This window comes from Pongo abelii, chromosome 1 (assembly GCF_028885655.2).
Source record: "Pongo abelii isolate AG06213 chromosome 1, NHGRI_mPonAbe1-v2.0_pri, whole genome shotgun sequence".
Taxonomy (NCBI): Eukaryota; Metazoa; Chordata; class Mammalia; order Primates; family Hominidae; genus Pongo; species Pongo abelii.
In genome coordinates, this window is record NC_071985.2 from 21,761,044 (window position 1) to 21,780,721 (window position 19,678).

At 40.0% G+C, this 19,678-nt stretch overlaps 1 protein-coding gene across 1 annotated transcript in view; it reads right to left on the reverse strand.

The window, feature by feature from the left end:
- The window catches only part of PRSS38 (serine protease 38), a 30,325-nt gene extending 11,257 nt beyond the window's left edge, over positions 1-19,068 (reverse strand). Inside the window, exons 1-3 of the mRNA XM_024237605.2 lie at positions 18,921-19,068; positions 18,532-18,694; positions 17,362-17,633 (exon numbers count right to left, since the gene is read on the reverse strand). Of these exons, the coding sequence (XP_024093373.2) occupies positions 17,362-17,633; positions 18,532-18,694; positions 18,921-19,068 (583 nt within the window). The remainder of the gene's footprint in view (positions 1-17,361; positions 17,634-18,531; positions 18,695-18,920) is intronic.
- Positions 19,069-19,678: the final 610 nt, after the last annotated feature.

Below are 19,678 nucleotides of genomic sequence, written 5' to 3' on the forward strand. Positions count from 1 at the left end.
AGCCCAATTTATCACTTTTTTTTGAGACAATTTAGGTCTGTTACCTAGGCTGGAGTGCAGTGGTGCAATCTTGGCTCACTGCACCCTTGACCCGCTGAGCTCAGGTAATCCTCCCACCACAGCCTCCCAAGTAGCTGGCACTACAGGCACTCGCCACCACTCCCAGCTAATTTTTTTTTTTTTTTTTGAGACAGAGTCTTGCTCTGTTGCCCAGGCTGGAGTGCAGTGGTGCAATCTCGGCTCACTGCAACCTCTGCCTGCTGGGTTCAAATGATTCTTCTGCCTCAGCCACCTGAGTACCTGAGATTACAGGTGCACACCACCACGCCCGGCTAATTTTTGTATTTTTTGTAGAGACTGAGTTTCACCATGTTACCCTGGCTGGTCTCGAACTCCTAGGCTCAAGTAATCCGCCCGCCTTGGCCTCCCAAACTGTTGGGATTATACACATGAGCCACTACACCTGGCCAATTTATTTTGATGCTCATGTTTTTGTTGTATCTAAGAACCCATTGCCAAGTCCAAGGTCGTGATTTCTTGACCTATGTTTCTGTATTTGTTTCCTACGGCTGCTGTCACAAAGTTACCCCAAACTGGGCAGTTTCGAATGACAAAAAGTTTTTCTCTCACAGCTTTGCAGACCAGAAGTCTGACATTAAGGTGTCAGAAGGGCCAGGCTCCCTCTCAGGTGTCTCAGGTAGGATCCTTCTTTTCCTCTTCCTAGCTTCTTGTGGTTTCCAGAAATCCTTGGCATTCCGTGGCTGGCAGGTGCATGGCTCCAGTCCCTGCCTCTGTCATCACATGCACGCTCCATGTCTGTGTCCCTTCTCCTCTTCCTATATGTACATCAGTCATATTGGATAAGGCCCCACCCTAACATCCTCATCTTAACTTGATTATATCTGCAAATAGCCTATTTCTAAAATGTCCCATTTATGACTACTGGGGGTGTCAACTTCAACATATCTTTTGGGGGACATAATTCAACCAACAACAGTTTTATTCTAAAATTTTATACTTTGAGTTGATATACTTAGTCTTCAATAACTTCCATGGTAAATTTTGTATATGGTATGAAGTAAGAGTCCAACTTCATTCTTTTGTATGTGAGTGTCTAGTACAATTTGTTGAACAGACTGTTCCTTCCCCATGGAATGGACTTGGCACCTTCATTGAAAATGAATGGGCCAGTGATTCTGGACTCTCAATTCTATTCCATTGGTCTATATATCTCTCCTTATGCCATAACCCACGATTTTGACTATTGCAGCTTCATGGTATATTTTGAAATCAGGAAGTATGAGTCCTTCAACGTTGCTTTTTTTTTCTGAGATGGAGTCTCGCTCTTGTTGCCCAGCCTAGAGTGCAGTGGCACGATCTTGGCTCACTGCATCTTTTGCCTCCTTGGTTCAAGTGATTCTCCTGCCTCAGCCTCCCAAGTAGCTGGGATTACAGGCACCCACGACCACACCTTGCTAATTTTGTATTTTTGGTAGAGATGGGGTTTCACCATGTTGGCCAGGCTGGTTTCAAACTCCTGACCTCAGGTGATCTGCCCACCTTGGCCTCCCAAAGTGCTGAGATCACAGGCTTGAGCTACTGCACTCGGCCATGTTGTTCTTTTTTAAGATTGTTTTAGCTATTTGTGGCCTCTTCTAATTACATATAAATTTGAAGACTGGCTTTCTTATTTCTGCAAAAAGGGGCATTGGTATCTTGATAAGGCCTGTGTTTGTAGATTGCTTTGGGTAATATTGTCATCTTAACAATATTAAGTCTCCCAATCCATGAACATCAGCTGTCTTTGCATTTATTTGGGTTTTCAAAAATTTCTTTCTGTAACGTTCTATAGTTTTCAATGTAGTTTTGTAGTTTTCATCTCCTTGGATACATTTATTATAGGTATATTTTGGTTTGGGTGCTATTGCAGATGGAACAGTTTTCTTAATTTCCTTTTTGAATTGTTCATTGAGGTTGTATAGAAGCACAACTTTTTTTGTGTGTGTTGATTTTGCACCCTGCCACTTGGCTGGATTTTAAAAATTATTTGTAGTTTGATTTTGTTGTTACTATGTGTTTGTTTTTAGGATTCATTGGGATTTTCTATATATATAGGATCATGTCATCTTCAAGTAGAGATAGTTTTACTTCTGCATTTCCAATGTGAATTTCTTTTATTTATTTTTCTCACCTAATTTGTCTGTCTAGAGCTTCTGGTATGATGTAGAATACCAGTGGTGAAAGCAGGCATCTTAATTTTGTTCCTGATCTTGGAGGGAAGGCTTTCAGTATTTAACCATTGTTATATTTCACCAGAATTAAATCAGTATTAATCTGACTGGATTGTGATAAACAAAGCAAGCCCTACAACCACTGTTTAGAAAACATCTTTTGAAATATAGTCTAAAATATCAAGGGAAGAATGAAAATGGCATACCAAAAGGCACTTTGTTAACATAAAAGAAGGCATGGAAAAATGAATAGAGGAAAGAGAGTATATAGGTATATAGAAAACATTTAGCAAAATGGCAAATTTAAATCCACAAAATCAATAATTACATTAAACGTGAAGATGGACTAAATACTTCAACCAAAAGGCAGAGATTTCCAGACTAGATAAAAAAGGAAGACCCAACTGTATGCTTTCTACCAAAAGATACACTTTGAATTCAGAGGCATATATAGATTGAAAGTGAAAAGATGAAAAAAGATATCCATGCAAACAGTAACTGTAAGAGAGCCTAAATGGCTAGATCAATATCAGACAAAACAGACGTTAAAACAAATGTAACTAGGGACAAAGAAAGACAGTTGATTAAATGATAGGATAATCAACACACCAAGTAGACACGATTATAAATATATATGCACCCAATCAGAGCCTGAAAATACATGAAGCAAAACCTGGCATAATTGAAAGGAGAAATAAACAATTCAGCAGTCATAGAGATTCTAGTACTCTACTCTAAATAACTGATTTTTTCTTTTTCTTTCTTTTTTTTTTGGGGACGGAGTCTCACTCTGTCACTCAAGCTGGAGTGCAGTGGTGTAATCTTGGCTCACTGCAACCTCTGCCTCCTGGCTTCAAATGATTCTCCTGTCTCAGCCTCCCAAGTAGCTGGGACTACAGGTGCGTGCCACCACACCCAGCTAATTTTTTATATTTTTAGTAGAAATGGGGTTTCACCATGTTAGCCAGGATGGTCTCAATCTCCTGACCTGGTGATTACAGGTGTGAGCCACCATGCCCAGCTCAATAACTGCTTTTAAAAGACAGAAAACCAATAAGGATATGGAAGACTTAAAAACATTATCAGCCAACTTGACCTGTGACTTACAAAAATTTCCACACCAATGACAGCCAGACACATATTCTTTCCAAACACACACGGATCATTTCCCAGGACAGACCATACGCTAGGCCATAGTACATGTCTCCATTAAGTTCAAAAAGTGTAAAATTATAGCAAGTATTTTTTTCTAAGCACAAGGGCCTTAAAGTTAAAATTAACAATAGGAAGAAATTTTATTTGGAATTCACCAAATACTTAAAATTAAGAAACTTTGAAGAAAAAATTATGAGGGAAATTAGATAATATCCTCAACTAAATGAAAACAAAAACACAGTATACCAAAATTTGTGGGAAGCATTTAAAACAGTGCATAGAGGGAAATTTATAGCTTTAAATGCTTATATTAGAAGAAGAAAGGTCACAAACCACTCTAAGCTTCTACCTTAGGAAACTAGAAAAAGAACAATTAAATTCAAAGCAATCAGAAGGAAGAAAATAAGAAAGATGAGAGTGGAAATCAATGAAATAGAAAACAGAAAAGTAATATGGAAAATCAGTGACCAAAAATCAGTTCTTCGAGAAGACAACCAAAATTGATAAACCTTTAGTTATAATGACCAAGATAAAAATAGAGAAGACGCCAATTACCAAAATCAGGAAAGATGAAATATTACTACTATCCTTTTAAAAATTAAAATAAATGATGAGACTATTATGAACAACTGTGTGCTATCAAATTAGACACCTTAAGGCCGGGCGCGGTGGCTCATGCCTGTAATCCCAGCACTTTGGGAGGCCGAGGTGGGCAGATCACCTGAGGCCAGGAGTTCGAGACCAGCCTGGCCAACATGGTGAAACCCTGTCCCTACCAAAAATAATAATAATAATAAAAAATTAGCAGGGCTTGGTGGTGGGCGCCTGTAATCCCAGCTACTCAGGCAGGAGAATCACTTGAATCCGGAAGCGGAGGTTGCAGTTAGCTGAGAACGTGCTATTGCACTTGCCTGGGTGACAAGAGCAAAACTCCATCTTAAAAAAAAAAAAAGTAGACACCTTAAACTAATTCAAGAAGAAATAGGAATCTGAATTACACCTGTATAAGAAAAAGTAGAAGTAATAGGACAATAATAAATACATAAAGTAAGTAACAAATTAAAAATAAAAATATTTTTCCATAAAGAAAAGCCCAAGCCCAGGTGGCTTCGCCCATGAATTCTATCAAATCTTTAAGAAGGAAACAATACCAATACTATAAACACGAATATTTTTCTTATATCAAAACCAGACAAAAATATCACAAGAAAAATTCAGCCAATATATCTCATAAATATAGTTGCGAAAATCTTTAACAAAGTATTAACAAATTGATTCCAGCAACCTAGAAAGAATATTATACACAATGACCAAGAGGGATTAATCATAGGAATGCAAGGTGGGTTTAATATCCAAAATTGAATATAATATATCAATAACATAAAAATCAGGATCCACAGGAACATATTGATAGATGTAGAAAAAGCATTTCTTATCCTATTCATAACAAAGATACTCAACAAACTAGGAAAAAAAGAAGTCTTCCTCAATCTGTTAAAAGATATCTACAAAAAAACACCACAGCTCACATCATTCTTGATGGTGAAAGACTAAACATTTCCCCGACTAAGATGAAGAACAAGGCAAGGATATCCACTATTCCCAGTTGTATTAAACATTATATTAGAGGTTGTAGCCAGTGTAATGAGGCAAGAGAGAGAAAGGCTACCCACACTGGAAAGTAAGAAGACTATCTTTGCTCACAAACAACATAATATATGAAAAAACTCATAGTGAATTACAAAGAATTTAAACTAGGTTTCTCAAAATGAAATAAATAAAAATCAAGTGTACTTCAATATGCTAACAATGAACAATTAAAATGAAATTGAGAAAATTGCATTCACAATAGATTCAAAAATCATAAACTATATACAATATACTGTATATAGTAAACGTATGTACAATAAAAGTATAAGTATATACAATATACTGCCTAAGGCCCATGAGCAAGAGCTAGTGAGAATTTCTTTGGGAATGCTCAAAAGCACTTCTTGGACAAAGGAATAGACATTTTTCAAAAGAAGACATACAAATGGCCAATAAGCCTGTGAAAAAATACTCAATATCACTAATCATCAGAGAAATTCAAAATCACAGTGAGATACCATCTCACACTAGTCAGAATGGTTATTATTAAAAAGTCAAAAAACAACAGAAATTGGTGAGGATAAGAGAAAAGGGAAGGCTTATACACTGCTGGTGGAAATGAAAATTAGTACAAGACTAAAATGGCCAATTAGAAGCAGCTGTGGTCTGTGGCACTCATAGAGAGGAATGAAAGTGGTAAGTGAATTCAGCATTTTCAACTGAAATATCCAGGTTCTTGCACTGGGACTGACTAGGTAAACAGGTCCACCCATGGAGAATGAAGAAAGGCAGGGTGGGGTGATGGCCCGCCCAGGAGCCACATGGGCCCAAAGGAATCCCCGCCCTCAATCAAGGGAAGTGGTGAAGTGACTGTGTGATTCTACCCTGGGAAACCACACTTCTCCCATGAATCATTGCAACCAGCAGATCAGGTGATCCTCTCATAAGCCAGTATCACCAGGTCCTTGGGTCTCTCTACACAGAGCTGTGTGGAGTCCCAACAGAGTAGCCACTCAGGCACACACGGAGACCCAGGAGTTTTGTATACTCTGGCCCCAGGATTCCCAGCAAGGTGGGAAATCTGTCCCTACATAACCCTGGGGGGGGGGGGTGGTCCCTTGTGAGAAGGAATGGAATCAGGGACCCACTTACAGAAGCAATCTGGCTGCTTCTTGGTAGTGCAGCTGTGCTGCATTGTCAAGGACCCTTCTTCATCCAGATTGTCTGGACTCTCCAGAGCCGGCAGGCTGGAACAACTGAGTTGACTCAACTGCAGAGATGGCACTGCTCCTCTCCCTGGGGAATTGGTCCTTCTTAAGCAGATTCCAGCCTATTGTGACTGGCAGCTGGAATTCCAAGCCAGTGGTCTTAACATGTGGGGTGCCATGGAAGTGGGGCTCGCAGAATGATGCTGCTTGGCTCCCTGGACCCAAGTAATGGTAAAGGGTTCAACAAGAAGAGCTAACTATCCTAAATATATATGCACCCAATACAGGAGCACCCAGATTCATAAAGCAAGTTATTTGAGACCTACGAAGAGACTTAGACTCCCACACAGTAATAGTGGGATACTTTAACACTCCACTGACAATATTAGACAGATCATTGAGACAGAAAATTAACAAGGATATTCAGGATCTGAACTCAGATCTGGATCAAGTGGACCTAATAGATACTTACAGAACTCTCCACTCCAAAACAACAGAATATACATTCTTCTCATCTCCACATGGCACTTACTCTAGAATTGATCATATAGCAAAAGTAAAACACTCCTTAGCGAATGCAAAAGAACTGAAAACATAATAAACAGTTCCTTAGACCACAATGGAATCAAATAAGATCTCAAGATTAAGAAACTCGATCTCAAGATTAAGAAACTCACTCAAAACCACACAACTACATGGAAATTGAACAACCTGCTCTTGAATGACTTTTAGGTAAATAACGAAATTAAGGCAGAAATCAAGAAGTTCCTTGAAACTAATGAGAACAAAGAGACAACATATCAGAATCTCTGGGATACAGCTAAAGCAGTGCTACCAGAGAAATTTATAGCACTAAATGCCCACATCAAAAGCTAGAAAGATCTGAAGTTAACAACCTAACACCTCAACTAAAAGAACTAGAGAACCAAGAGCAAACAAACCCCAAAGCTAGCAGAAGACAAGAAATAACCAAGATCAGAGCTGAACTGAATGAGATAGAGACATGAAAAACCCTTCAAAAAATCAATGAATTCAGGAGCTGGTTTTCTAAAAAAAAAATTAATAAAATAGATCACTGGCTAGACTGATAAAGAAGAAAAGAGAGAAGAATCAAATAAACACAATCAGAAATGATAAGAGGGATATCACCACTGACCCCACAGAAATACAAACAACCATCAGAGAATGCTATAAACACTTCCATGCACATAAACTAAAAAAATCTAGAAAAGAAACTAGAAAATAAATTCCTAGACACATACACGCTCCCAAGACTGAACCAAGAAGAAATTGAAACCCTGAACAGACCAATAACAGGTTCTGAAATTGAAGCAGTAAAAAATAGCCTACCGACCAAAAAAAGCCCAGGACCTGATGGATTCGCAGTTGAATTCTACCAGAGGTACAAAGAAGAGCTGGTTCCATTTCTACTGAAACCATTACAAAAAATTGAAAGGGAGGAACTTCTTCCTAGTTTGTTCTATGAGGCCAGCATCATCCTGATACCAAAACCTGGCAGAGATACTACAACGACCGCAACAAAACTTCAGGTCAATATACTTGATGAACTTCAATGCAAAAATCCTCAACAACATACTGGAAAACCAAATCCAGCAGCACATCAAAAAGCTTATCCACTACAACCAAGTTGGCTTCATCCCTGGGATGCAAGGGTGATTTGACATATGCAAGTCAATAAACGTAATCCATCGCATAAACAGAACCAATGACAAAAACCACATGATTATCTCAATAAATGCAGAAAAGGCCTTTGGTAAAATTAAACATCCTTTCATGTTAAAAACTCTAAACTAGGTATTGAAGGAACAGACCTCAAAATAATAAGAGCCATATATGACAAATCCACAGCCAATATCATACTGAATGGGCAAAAGTCATTGCCCTTGAAAACCGGCACAAGAGAATGCCCTCTCTCACCACTTTTTTTTTTTTTTTTTTTTCTGAGACAGAGGTTCACTCTGTCACTCAGGCTAGAGTGCAGTGGCACTATCTCGGCTCACTGCTACCTCCATCTCCCGGGTTCAAGTGATTCTCCTGCCTTAGCATCCCGAGTAGCTGGGACTACAGATGTATGCCACCACACGCAGCTACTTTTTTATATTTTCAGTAGAGACGGGGTTTCACCGTGTTGGGCCAGGCTGGTCTTGAACTCCTAACCTCAGGTGATCCACCCGCCTCAACCTCCCAAAGTGTTGGGATTACAGGCGTGAGCCACTGCACCTGGCCTCACCACTTCTATTAAACATAATATTGGATGTTCTGTCCAGGGCAATTAGGCAAGAGAAAGAAATCAACGGTGTTCAAATAGGAAGAGAGAAAGTCAAATTATCTTTGCAGATAACACGATCCTATATCTAGAAAACCCCATCATCTCAGTCCAAAAGCTTCTTAAGCTGGTAAGCAACTTCAGCAAAGTCTCAGGATATAAAATCAATATGCAAAACTTGCTAGCATTCCTATACACTGACAACAGGCAAGCAGAGAGCCAAATCATGAATGAATTCCCATTCATAATTGCTACAAAAAGAATAAAATACCTACGAATACAACTAACAAGGGAAGTGAAGGACCTCTTCAAGAAGAACTACAAACCACTGCTCAAAGAAATCAGAGGGGACACAAACAAATGGAGAAACATTCCATGCTCATAGACAGGAAGAATCAATATTGTGAAAATGACCATATTGCCTAAAGTAATTTATAGATTCAATACTATTCCCATTAAACTACCATTGACATTCTTCACAGAATTAGAAGAAAACTATTTTAAAATTCATATGGCACACAAAAAAAGCCTGAATAGCCAAGACAATCCTAAGCAAAAAGAACGAAGTTGGAGGCACCATGCTACCCAATTTCAAATGATACTATAAGGCTACAGTAACCAAAACAGCATGGTACTGGTACAAGAACAGACACATAGACCAATGGAACAGGATAGAAAACTCAGAAATAAGACTGCACACCTACAATCATCTGATCTTCAACAAACCTGGCAAAAACAAGCAATGAGGAAAGGATTCTCTATTTAATAAATGGTGCTGGGAGAATTGGCTAGCCATATGCAGAAAGGTGAAACTAGACCCCTTCCTTACACCACATACAAAAATTAACTCAAGATGGATTAAAGGCTTAAATGTAAAACCCACAACTATAAAAAACCTAGAGGCCAGACGTGGTGGCTTATGCCTGTAATCACAGCACTTTGGGAGGCTGAGGCGGGCAGATCACAAGGTCAGGAGATCGAGACCATCCCAGCCAACATGGTGAAACCCCGTCTCTACTAAAAATACAAAAACGAGCTGGGCGTGGTGGCATGTGCCTGTAATCCCAGCTACTCTATAGGCTGAGGCAGGACAATTGCTTGAACCAGGGAGTTGGAGGTTGCAGTGAGCTGAGATCACTCTACTGCACTCCAGCCTGGTGACAGACCGAGACTCTGTCTCAAAAAGACAAAAAAATAAAAAACCTAGAAGAAAATCTGGGCAATACCATTCAGGACATAGGCACAGGCAAAGATTTCATGACAAAAACGCCAAAAGCAATTGCAACAAAAGCAAAAATTGACAAATGGGATCTAATTAAACTAAAGAGCTTCTGCACAGCAAAATAAACTATCATCAGAGTGAACAGACAACCTACAAAATGGAAGAAAAATTTTGCAATCTATCCATCTGACAAAGGTCTAATATCCAGAGTCTACAAGGAACTTAAGCAAATTTACAAGAAAAAAACCAAACAACCCCATTAAAAAGTAGCAAAGGTCATGAACAGACATTTCTCAAAAGAAGACATACATGCAGCCAACAAACATGAAAAAAGTTCAACATCACTGATCATTAGAGAAATGCAAGTCAAAACCACAATGAGATACCATCTCATGCCAGTCAGAATGGCTATTACTAAAAAGTCAAGAAACAACAGATGCTGGTGAGGTTGTAGGAACAGAGGAACATTTTTTACACTGTTGGTGGGAGTGTAAATAAGTTCAACCATTGCAGAAGACAGTGTGGCGAGTCCTCAAAAACCTAGAGGCAGAAATACCATCTGACCCAGCAATCTCATTACTGGGTATATTCCCAAAGTAATATAAATCATCCTATTATAAAGATATATGCATGCAAATGTCCATTGCAGCACTATTCACAATAGCAAAGACATGGAATCAACCTAGATACCCATCAATGATAGACTGGATAAAAAAATGTGGTACATGTACACCATGGAATACTATGCAGCCATGAAAAAATGAGATCATGTCCTTTGCAGGGACATGGATGGAGTTGGAAGCCATTATCCTCAGCAAACTAATGCAGGAACAGAAAAGCAAACATCACATGTTCTCACTCATAAGTGGGAGCTGAATTATGAGAACATATGGACACAGGGAGTGGGGAAACAACACACACTGGGGCCTGTTTGGGGGGATAGAGGGAGGGAAAGCATTAGGAAGAATAGCTAATGGATGCTGGGCTTAATACCTAGGTGATGGGATAATTTGTGCAGCAAACCACCATGGCAGATGTTTACCTACGTAACAAACCTGCACCTCTTGCATATGTACCCTTGAACTTAAAAGTTGAAGAAAAAAAAAAGAAAATTAGTACAATCTCTATTGAAAACTATATAGAGATCTCTCAAAGAACTAAAAATAGAGCTACCATTCAATCCAGCAGTCCCACCACTAGGTATTTATCCAAAGGAAAATAAGTCACTGTACAAAAAAATACCTGCACTCACATGTTTATTGCAGCACTATTTGCAATAGCAAAAATACGACTATTAGTCTGTTTTGCATAGCTATAAAGGATAACCGAGGCTGGGGAAATTATAAGGAAAAGAGGTTTATTTTGGCTCACAGTTCTGCAGACTGTACAAGAAGTATAGTGTCAGCATCTGCCTCTGGTGAGGACCTCAGGAAGCTTACAATCAGGGCAGAAGGTGAAAGGGAAGCAGGCATGTCATATGATGCAAGAGGAAGCAAGAGAGATGTTAGGCTCTTAAACATTAGTCCAGCTTTTGCACAAACCAAATGGAGCAAGAATTCACTCATTACTGCAAAGATGGCACCAAGCCATTCATGAGGAATCCACCCCTATGATCCAAACACCTCCTATTGGCCCCACCTCAAACACTGGGGAGCACATTTTAACATGAGATTTGGAGGAAACAAACATCCAAACTATGTCAATATAGAACAAACCTTCAAGCCCACCCAGGGACAGGATGAAGAAAAAAGAAAAAAAATAGAACCAAACTAAGTGCCCATCAGCAAATGATTGGATAAAGAAAATGTGGTGTGTTTGTGTATATATATTATTTTATATTATATGTATAAATAAATAATATGTATCATACACACGCACCATGGAATACTACTCAGCCATAAAAAGGAATAAAATAATGTCTTTTGCAGCAATGTGATGGAACTGGAGGCCATTATCTTAAGTGAAATAATTCAGAAAGTCAAATAATGCTTCTTCTCACTTATGAGTGGGAGCTAAATAAAGTTCACAACACAGAGAGTGGAATAATGTGCACTGGAGACTCAGCAAGGTAGGAGGATGGGAAGGTGATGAGGGATGAGAAATTACCTATTGGGTAAAATGTTCGCTATTTGGGTGATAGTTACTCTAAAATCCCAGACTTCACCCCTATGCAATATATCCATGTAACAAACCTGCACTTGTACCTCTTAGATCTATAAAAATAAAAAATATATAATTTAAAAAGTAAATAAATAGGAAAAGATTTTTAGAAAAAGCACCTCTGTACTTGAGGGAATTTAGAAGGCCATGAACATGCCCAGGGTAAGACATATGCTCATAAGTACACCTGAGAAGACCAAAGCTTTCACCTCACCTCAGGCTGATCCCTAGGCTTGGTGCAAGCACGGCTAAGTATTGAAAAAGTGCCTTGGCACAGAGCCAACCTGCAAAGATCATAAGAACAGATTTTTGGTTTTGTTGGTTTTTAGCTCCTGGCGTTCAAGAAAATACTGTCAAAACAGTAGCTAACAGAAGCTAAGGAATAGCGACTTCAGTGACCACACATGAGAAAGAATACAGTCTTTGCAAAATAGTTTGGGAAAATCATTAAACAGACTACTATAGCTTTCAACAATCAAAACACCACAGAAAACTCTGGGGTTGGAGAGAATCTTATTTCCAGAGTTAATACATTATTATAATCAATACTCAGCCACATATAACATTCATTATATATTCAAAAGTATAAAACTCAATACTCCTGTTTTCAATAATAGTAATAATAACAACAAAAATCAGAAAAAAACTATGACCCACTTAAGAAAACAAAACAAATGGACAGAAACTGTCCCTAAAGAAGTCTAGACAAAGACTTTAAACAAGTGTATTAAATATGCTCAAAGAGCTAAGGGAAAACATAAACAAAGAATTAAAGAAAATCAGGAAAATTATATATGAACAAATGATACTATTAGTAAATAGAAATTGTCAAAGGAACCAAACAGAATATTTGGCTTTAAAATGCCAAATAATTGAAATGAAAACTTCACTAGAAGGGCAAAGCAGACAATTTGAGCAAGCACAAGAGAGCATAGGTGAACTTGAAGATAGGACAATTCAGATCATAAAATCTAAGGATTAGAAAGGAAAAAAGAGGAAGGAAAGTAAAGAGAGCCTAAGAGACTCCTGGGACACCATCAAATGAACCACATAAGTGTTATGGTATTTTCAGAAGGAGAAGAGAGACAGAATGAGGTAGAAAGAATGTTTGAAGAAATAATGGTCCAAAATTTTGCAATCTGCTGAAATATTTAAATCTATAAATTCAGATTGAACAAACTCCAAGTATTATAAACTCAAATAACCCCCAACAAGACACATTATAATCAAACTGTCAAAAACTAAAGGGAATGAATCTCAAAATGAGCAAGAGAGACATGTCTAGTCATGTACAAGGATCCTCAATCAGATTAATAGCCAATTTATCATAAAAAACTAAGGAGATCGGAAGACAGTGTTATGATGTACTTAAAGTGCTAAAAGAAAAAACCTTTCAACCAAGAATCCTATAACTGACAACATCATCCTTCAGAAATGAGGGAGAAATTAAGTCGTTCACGGATAAACAAGAACCATGGAAGTCTGCACCACTAGATCTTCCATAGAGGAAATGCTGACTGTAGTGCTTCACATTGAAACGAAAGGACACAAAACAGTAAGTCGAAGCCATATGACAAATTAAAGGACTTTGGCAAAGGTAAATGCATGGGCAAATATAAAAACCATTAAACCATGATATAAATCATTCTATTATAAAGATACATGCATGCATATATTTATTGCAGCACTATTCACAATGGCAAAGACATGGAATCAACCTAAATGCCCATCAATGATAGACTGGATTAAAAAAATGTGATACATGTATACCATGGAACGCTGTGCAAAAAAAATGAGATCTTGTCCTTTGCAGGGACATGGATGGAGTTGGAAGCCATTATCCTCAGCAAACTAACACAGGAACAGAAAACCAAAACATCACATGTTCTCACTCATGAGTGAGTTTGGTTTTTAATTCCACTTTTTATTTGGTTTTTAATTCCACTTTTTATTTGGTTTTTAATTCCACTTTTTATTTGCAACAGGATTCAAAAAACAAATGCACAAAAATTTGTGAAATAACTTGTCTCACAAATGAGATAACTTGGATGAGATAGACAAATTTCTACAAACGTACTAATTATCTAAACTTACACAGAAGAAATAGGAAATCTGAATAGATCTATAACAAGGAAAGAGATTGATTCAACAATAAGAATCTCCCAACAAAGAAAAGTACAGGACCAGATGGCTTCACTGGTAAATTCTACCAAATATTTAAAGAAGAATTAATCAATCTTTATCACACTCCACCAAAAAATAGAAGAGGAAGCAACACTTCATAATTCATTCTATGAGACCAGAATTATCCTGATACCAAAGCCAAAGACACCATAAGAAAATATAACTACAGATCATACCTTTAAGAATATAGATGTAAAAACCCTCAGCAAAATATTAGCAAACTATAACCAACAGCATATAAAACCATGACAAAGCGAGACTTATCCAAGGAATACAAGTGTAATTCAACATAAGAACATCAATTGATGTAATATACATTAATGGAATAAAAGAAAAAAGACAACATAGGATCATCTCAATTGATGTAGAAAAACTTCATCAACATTAAGGCATTTATTTAAAAACTGACAGCTAACATCATATTCAATGGTTAAAGACTGAAAGCATTTCCCATGAGATCCGAAACAAAACAAGGATTTCCACTTTGATCACTGCTATTTAATTTGTACTAGAAATTCTAGACAGATAATTTAGACAAGTAAAAGAAATAACAGCCATTCAAATTGGAAACAAAGAAGTAAAACAATCTCTATTCATAGATGACATGATCCTATACATAGAAAATCCCAATTAATCTTTAAAAAAAAAACAAAACTACTATATATAATAAACAAATTCAGTAAAGTTGCAGGGTATAAGGCCAACACATAAAAAATCAGTTGTGTTGCCTTTTTTTTTTTTTTGAGATGGAATTTCACTCTTGTCGCCCAGGCTGGCATGCAATGGTGTGATCTCGGCTCACTGCAACCTCCACCTCCTGGGTTCAAGTGATTCTCTTACCTCAGCTGCCCGAGTAGCTGGGATTACAGGCACGTGCCACCACACCCAGCTAATTTTTGTATTTTTAGTAGAGACGGGGTTTCACCATGTTGGCCAGGATGGTCTCAATCTCTCGACCTTGTGAACTGCCTGCCTTGGCCTCCCAAAGTGCTGGGATTACAGGCGTGAGCTACTGCGCCCGGCCAAAAATCAGTTGTGTTTCTATACACCCCCAATGAACAATCCAAAAAAGATAGTTATAAAAGCAATTTCATTTACAATAGCATCTAAAATGATAACATACCTTGGAAATAAATTTAATGAAGGAGGTGAAAAACTTGTATACTCGAATCTACAAATCATTGTTGAAAGAAATCAAAGACTCAAATAAATGGAAATACATTCCATGTTCATGGATAGGCAGGTTTAATATTGTTAAAATGTCAACATTACTCAACATGGTCTGAATATTCAATGCAATTCCTATAAAATTCCAATGGCCTTTTTTGTAGATATGAAAAATTTTGTCCTATACTTTTGGATATAGAAAAAATCAAAATAGGGTGCACATACTTTTGAGAAATGAATAACAAATATGTAAGAATTCAAAGCCTGTAACATGACCAAAGGAGACTTTAAAAGACAAGTTATAATCTTCAATTTATTCATAGAAAAAATATGAAATGTTGAATATCTTTTGTATTTTCAGCTCAAAAAATTAGAAAAGTTTGGTTAAGCAAACTTAGAGTATAAAAAGTTTAACGAATGAATAGATGGCTATAGGAGTGAATAGCACCCTACATATAAAGTCCCATGCACCACCATCTCCCCACATACACCAATGCAAAATCTGTAGCAGGTAGTTTTATATAAAAAAAGGCAATAGAATAGGCAATTTTGGCAACTATGATAAGGAATGAAGAGAGGTCAGAAAAATAAGAGCACATGAATTACAATCTTACACAATATCATTATATTCAAAATCTGGAATAAAATGAACAACTTTCTAGAAAAATATAATCCATCAAAATTGGCCTAAGAATAAATTTAAAAATTGGAATGAACCAGTAGCCATAACAGAGAGTAAGATAGAGTAATCATTTATACCCACAAAAGGTACTAGGATCAGAGTGTTTTATGGCCACATCAAACCTTCAAGAAATAGCTAACTTTACTTTAATAGAAACTATTGCAGAGAATACAAATAGATGGGAAAGTTTTGACTCATTCTACAAAGTCAGCAGTACACTGATGCCAAAGATAAAATCAGCTAAGAAAAAAAATTCTAGACCCATCTCACATTAAATAACTTTTTTTTTTTTTTTTTTTGAGAGAAGGTCTCACTGTTGCCCAGGCTTTGGTGCAGATATGCAGTTTTGGCTCACTGCAGCCTTGACCTTCTGGGATCAAGAGATCTTTCCACATTAGCCTCCTGAGTAGCTGGGACTACAGGCACATGCCGTCAAGCCCAGCTAAGTCAGCATTTTTTGTAGAGACTGGATCTCACTATGTTGCCCAGGCTGGTCTCAAACTCCTGGGCTCAAGCGATCCTCCCACCTCAGCCTCCCAAAGTGCTGGGATTTACAAGTGTGAGCCACTGCACCCAGCTTAAATGCCTATTCTTGGCATCAATAGTTTAAAAGAGCAAAACTATATGATCCTTTCAAGAGTTGCCACAAGCATTTCAATAAAATCAATAATTATCTATAATTTTTTTAAAATTAAGTAAATCAGCTTTAAAAGGTAACTTTCTTAATCTGGTGTAATATATCAACCTGAAATCTCCAGGCCAGGCCACAAATGCTATAGTGAACCATTATAAGCATTTCCAAGCAAACCAAAACCAAGACAAGATCTGGCATCATTTCTACTGGAGGTTCCAACCATTGTAAGAAGACAAGAAAAATAAATAAAAGATAAAATATGGGAAGAGAGTGATAAAATAGTCTTTACTAGAAGAAAATATTATCTTTTATCTAGAACTGTCAGAATAATCAGTTGATAAACTACTAAAAATAAATTCTATAAGATGACTGGCTATAAGATCAATGTGCTAAAATCAATAGCTGTGACTAATTAGCAAATGCAATTTAAAAAATCTCTTTAAAATAGACCTAAATATTGAAAAGTGCCTGGGTATAAATCTAGAAAGAATGCACAGGCCTTTCTGGAGAAAAGTTTAATAACGAATGGTTTTTAGATAAGCTAAAAGAGATTTCTGAGTTCCATCTACAATCTTAAGGAAAACTATGCTTTTAAATTTGTGTTCTTGATATACTGCATACCAACTTCACATCAAAGTAGCTGTATTTTTCTGCATACAACAAAGCCAGTCAGGAATAAAACAAAACAACAAAATATCCACACTGACAAATAAATGTTGATTGACAGGTGGGGATTCCCGTCCCCAAACACCTGGACCCCCTTAGCTGGCAGAGCATTTTCTTCCCTGTGGTGGAAGAGAAGCCTTCATCCTGCCCACAAAGCTCTGCACTGTATTCCTACCTTGTTGTGAGACTAGTCCCCATCCCGTAGCCCAGCAATTGGCACTGGTAAGGTTCACTTCTGGAGTTGCAAGGCAGACCGGGAGCACGGAGTCAGAAAACACAATGCGGGTCTTCAGCTGCACCAGGGCCACGTCACCTCCGATGGGGTGGTACACCTCATATGTGGGGTGCAGGATCACCCTGTTCACCTCATACCACTGGGTGTGGTTGCTGGCCACCCTGAGGTTTACAAGGCCTACGTACATGTCATAGATTTTGATATTCTTGTCCCTGTGGAGGTGAGAACAGAGGCACAATGCCCACGGCTTCCTGTGTGGTACAGCCCACAGGCCTGGGGAGGCCAAGTGCAAGGGGCTGGCACTCACTCGGTAGGATTGAAAAGCCAGCTTCTTCCTGCAGCATAGTTGGGACCTATCTGGCTGTCTGGCAGAGTTGCCCCCTAAAGGGTCGACTTGGCCCATGGAGGCTCTGGGGACCCAAGTCTGTACACCACCACCAGCTGTACAGGCCAGCAGCCCATGCACGTGAGACCTGCTCTGACTCTTACCGACAACCTGGTTGCACACATCCCTCTGGAGGCGGATGGCCACAGGAGAGGCATGCCTGCTGTGCAGGGCAGCTGTGGTGAATGGGGCTGTTGGAGGAGCAATCGGGAAGGCCAGGTGCTTAGAGACCAGTCTTGCTCATGGGGACCCAGCTGTGCACTTGAGGAGCAGCCTCACTTTTGTGGGGCCTGGCTGTGCACTTGAGGACCAGCCTCACTTGTGGGAATCTGGCTGTGCCCTTGAGGACCAGCCTCACTCGTGGGGACCTGGTCGTGCACTTAGGGGACCAGCCTTGCACGTGGGGACCAGGCTGTGCATTTGAGGACCAACCTGGCTCATGGGAACCTAACTGTACACTGAGGGGATCAGCCTTGCATGTGAGGACCTGGCCGTGATCTTGGGGACCAGCGTCACTCTTGAGGAACTGGCTGTGCACTTGGGGGACCAGCCTTAAGGATGGGGACCCAGCTGTGTGTTTGGGGACCAGCCTCACTGGTGGGGACCTGGCCTTGCACGGGTCGACAGTGGTGAAGGGGGAGGCTTGCGTGGGGTCCATCCAAGCCGCTGTGGGCACGCTGTGCAGGCCCAGCTACCCACACCGTCCCAGGCCCGCGCCCCGTTACCGGGGAAAGCAGTGTGCAGCCGACAGCACCCAGTACTCATTGAGAATGGAGCCGCCGCAGACGTGGAGGCCCGCGTAGTGCACGCTGACCTGCCATGGCCACTTCCTCTCCGGCGCAGGGACGCCGCCCAGGATCTTCCCCTCCATGCTGGGCCGACCACAGGCTGCAGGGAGAACGGAGCTCACGGTGGAGCCACGCTGGAGCCGCGGGAGAGGTAGGGCAGGCAGGAGACGCGGGGGAGGGGCAGGGGACACAGGAGGAAGGGAAGGCAGGGGACATGGGAGAGGGGAAGGGGCGGGCAGGCGACATGGGAGAGGAGGCCCCGGCACCGAGAGACGCCCCAAGGGCACTGTCTCCAGCCGCCCATCTGCCCCTGGGGCAGGGCCTACCCACGCTGCCAGTCAGGGAGATTCCCTGGTTCTCTGGGTGTCTGTGGACCGAGGCTGCGACCCGGGGAGGGGGCACCACCAGGAGCAGCAGCAGAAGGCCCAGGGCAGAGCGCCCAAGTGGGCCCATGCCGGAAGCAGGGGCAGCCATGAGGCCCAAGGCAGCGCCCCCAGCGGGTGACTAGCTCCCGACACGTGACTATGTCTCCAGCACAGGATTGCGCCCCCACCAGGTGGTTGCACCCCAACAGGTGACTGGCTTCCACTAGGAGATGGCACTCCCAGCAAGTGAGGGCACCTGACCTGGACATGCAAGTGCACCCCCAGCACATGTCTGGGTCTTGTGGATTTACCTCTCCCGACCTGGGCACATGATGGCTCCCAAGCTGGACATGTGACAGTGCCCCAACCATACCTCATATGCCTAGGTGTGGCATTCCATTCCACAGTCAGGTCTAAACACACTGGTCCATTTGAGAATTCTGTGTTTTAAATCATGATGTTCTCAGTTTTCTCCATGGCCCAACTTAATTCTGTTAGTTCAATGATAATGTATACATCTGCCACCCAGCTATCAAAAAAAAAAAAATAAAGGAAAGAAAAGAAAAAGAAACAGGCTGGGCATGGTGGCTTATGCCTGTAATGCCAGCACTTTGGGAGGGTGAGGCAGATGGATCACTTGAGGTCAGGAGCTTGAGACTAGACTGGCCTACATGGCGAAACCCTGTCTCTACTAAAAATACAAAAATTGGCTAGGTGTG